The sequence below is a fragment of the Rhagoletis zephyria genome, unplaced genomic scaffold, assembly GCF_001687245.7.
Source record: "Rhagoletis zephyria isolate East Lansing unplaced genomic scaffold, Rhagoletis_zephyria_1.1 Rzeph_scaffold_73441, whole genome shotgun sequence".
NCBI classification, from domain to species: Eukaryota; Metazoa; Arthropoda; class Insecta; order Diptera; family Tephritidae; genus Rhagoletis; species Rhagoletis zephyria.
The window spans coordinates 1-1,247 of record NW_016230490.1 but is presented as its reverse complement, the minus strand read 5'-3'; the positions used below and the strand labels follow the sequence as shown (position 1 = coordinate 1,247).

General features: G+C 40.8%; 1 protein-coding gene across 1 annotated transcript; it reads left to right on the top strand.

Annotated features, from left to right (window-relative positions):
* Positions 1-6: 6 nt before the first annotated feature.
* rtet (major facilitator superfamily domain-containing protein rtet) lies at positions 7-1,111 on the top strand. Its single transcript, XM_017608344.1, has 3 exons — positions 7-396; positions 560-901; positions 968-1,111. Exons 1-3 carry the CDS (start codon positions 97-99, stop codon positions 1,043-1,045), a joined length of 720 nt encoding a protein of 239 aa, XP_017463833.1. The 5' UTR covers positions 7-96; the 3' UTR covers positions 1,046-1,111.
* The last annotated feature ends 136 nt before the right edge of the window (positions 1,112-1,247 follow it).

The following is a 1,247-nucleotide window of genomic DNA, read 5'->3' as shown; positions in this document are numbered from 1 at the left end:
AACAATGGTGCCGAGGCGATTAAGAGTAAAGGCCATGACAAGCTGAAGGGCGTAGAATTGACCGATGGTGGAGCAGGCAAAAGTAATGAACGGTCAATGGTGAGGGTCGTTTTCATATCGCTCCTATTTGATTTACTCGCCTTCACCATGATCCTGCCACTAATGCCTTCTTTGCTCGAGCACTATCGACAAAATGATAGCTCCGGCTTGTATAACTTGCTGACGCGGCGCATACACTGGTTCCAGCAGCAGGTGGGCGCACCAGAACGATATACATCGGTGCTGTATGGCGGATTCCTGGGTTCCATGTTCAGCTTTTTGCAATTTGTGGCAAGTCCCATTGTGGGTGGACTATCGGATTACTATGGCCGCAAGCCTTTAATGCTTATATGTGGGGTGAGTAACAATAAATTTGGAAAACTCTTATACCTATGCATGCATTACTCATCTTTAATAGGCTGGTATTGCTTTATCCTATCTACTTTGGGGNTATGTGGGGTGAGTAACAATAAATTTGGAAAACTCTTATACCTATGCATGCATTACTCATCTTTAATAGGCTGGTATTGCTTTATCCTATCTACTTTGGGGGCTCTCAAGTAATTTCGCACTTTTCGTGCTGGCTCGATTTGTGGGCGGTATCAGCAAAGGCAATATATCGCTATGCATGTCCATCATCACTGATGTCTCCAGTGTGAAGACACGTTCGTTTGGTATGGCATTAGTGGGTGTCGCATTTTCAGTAGGCTTCATCGCCGGTCCTATAATTGGTGCCTTATTTGCGCGTTCATTGAATAAATCATGGGAATCATGGTATGTGGCACCTTCATTGTGTGCCTTTGCATTAGCCATGTGTGATTTGGGTGTTATTGCATTTAAACTTAAAGAAACATTACCCAAGGTGAGTCTTTATATAGCATTGAGAATTTAATAATCAGTTAAATTATTATTATTTTTGATTCTTTAGGAAAAACGTGCCAAAGAGATATCTTCCGCTATGTCATATGCTATACAGTTATTGGATGTGCGCTCAATATTCAAGTAAGTATGGAACGAAAAGTGTTCAAGCGAATCAGACGCGTAGATACTCTCCCACGATAATTTTTATGTTATTTTTTGCTACTTTTAATTAGCATACGCTTGTAGTCGTGCATTGAGCACGTTGCAACCGGCTGGAATTTTTAATTACCTCGGCAAGTTACTTTATCTTCACATTTTGCTTTTTTATTTTTTTATTATCTTAGTTA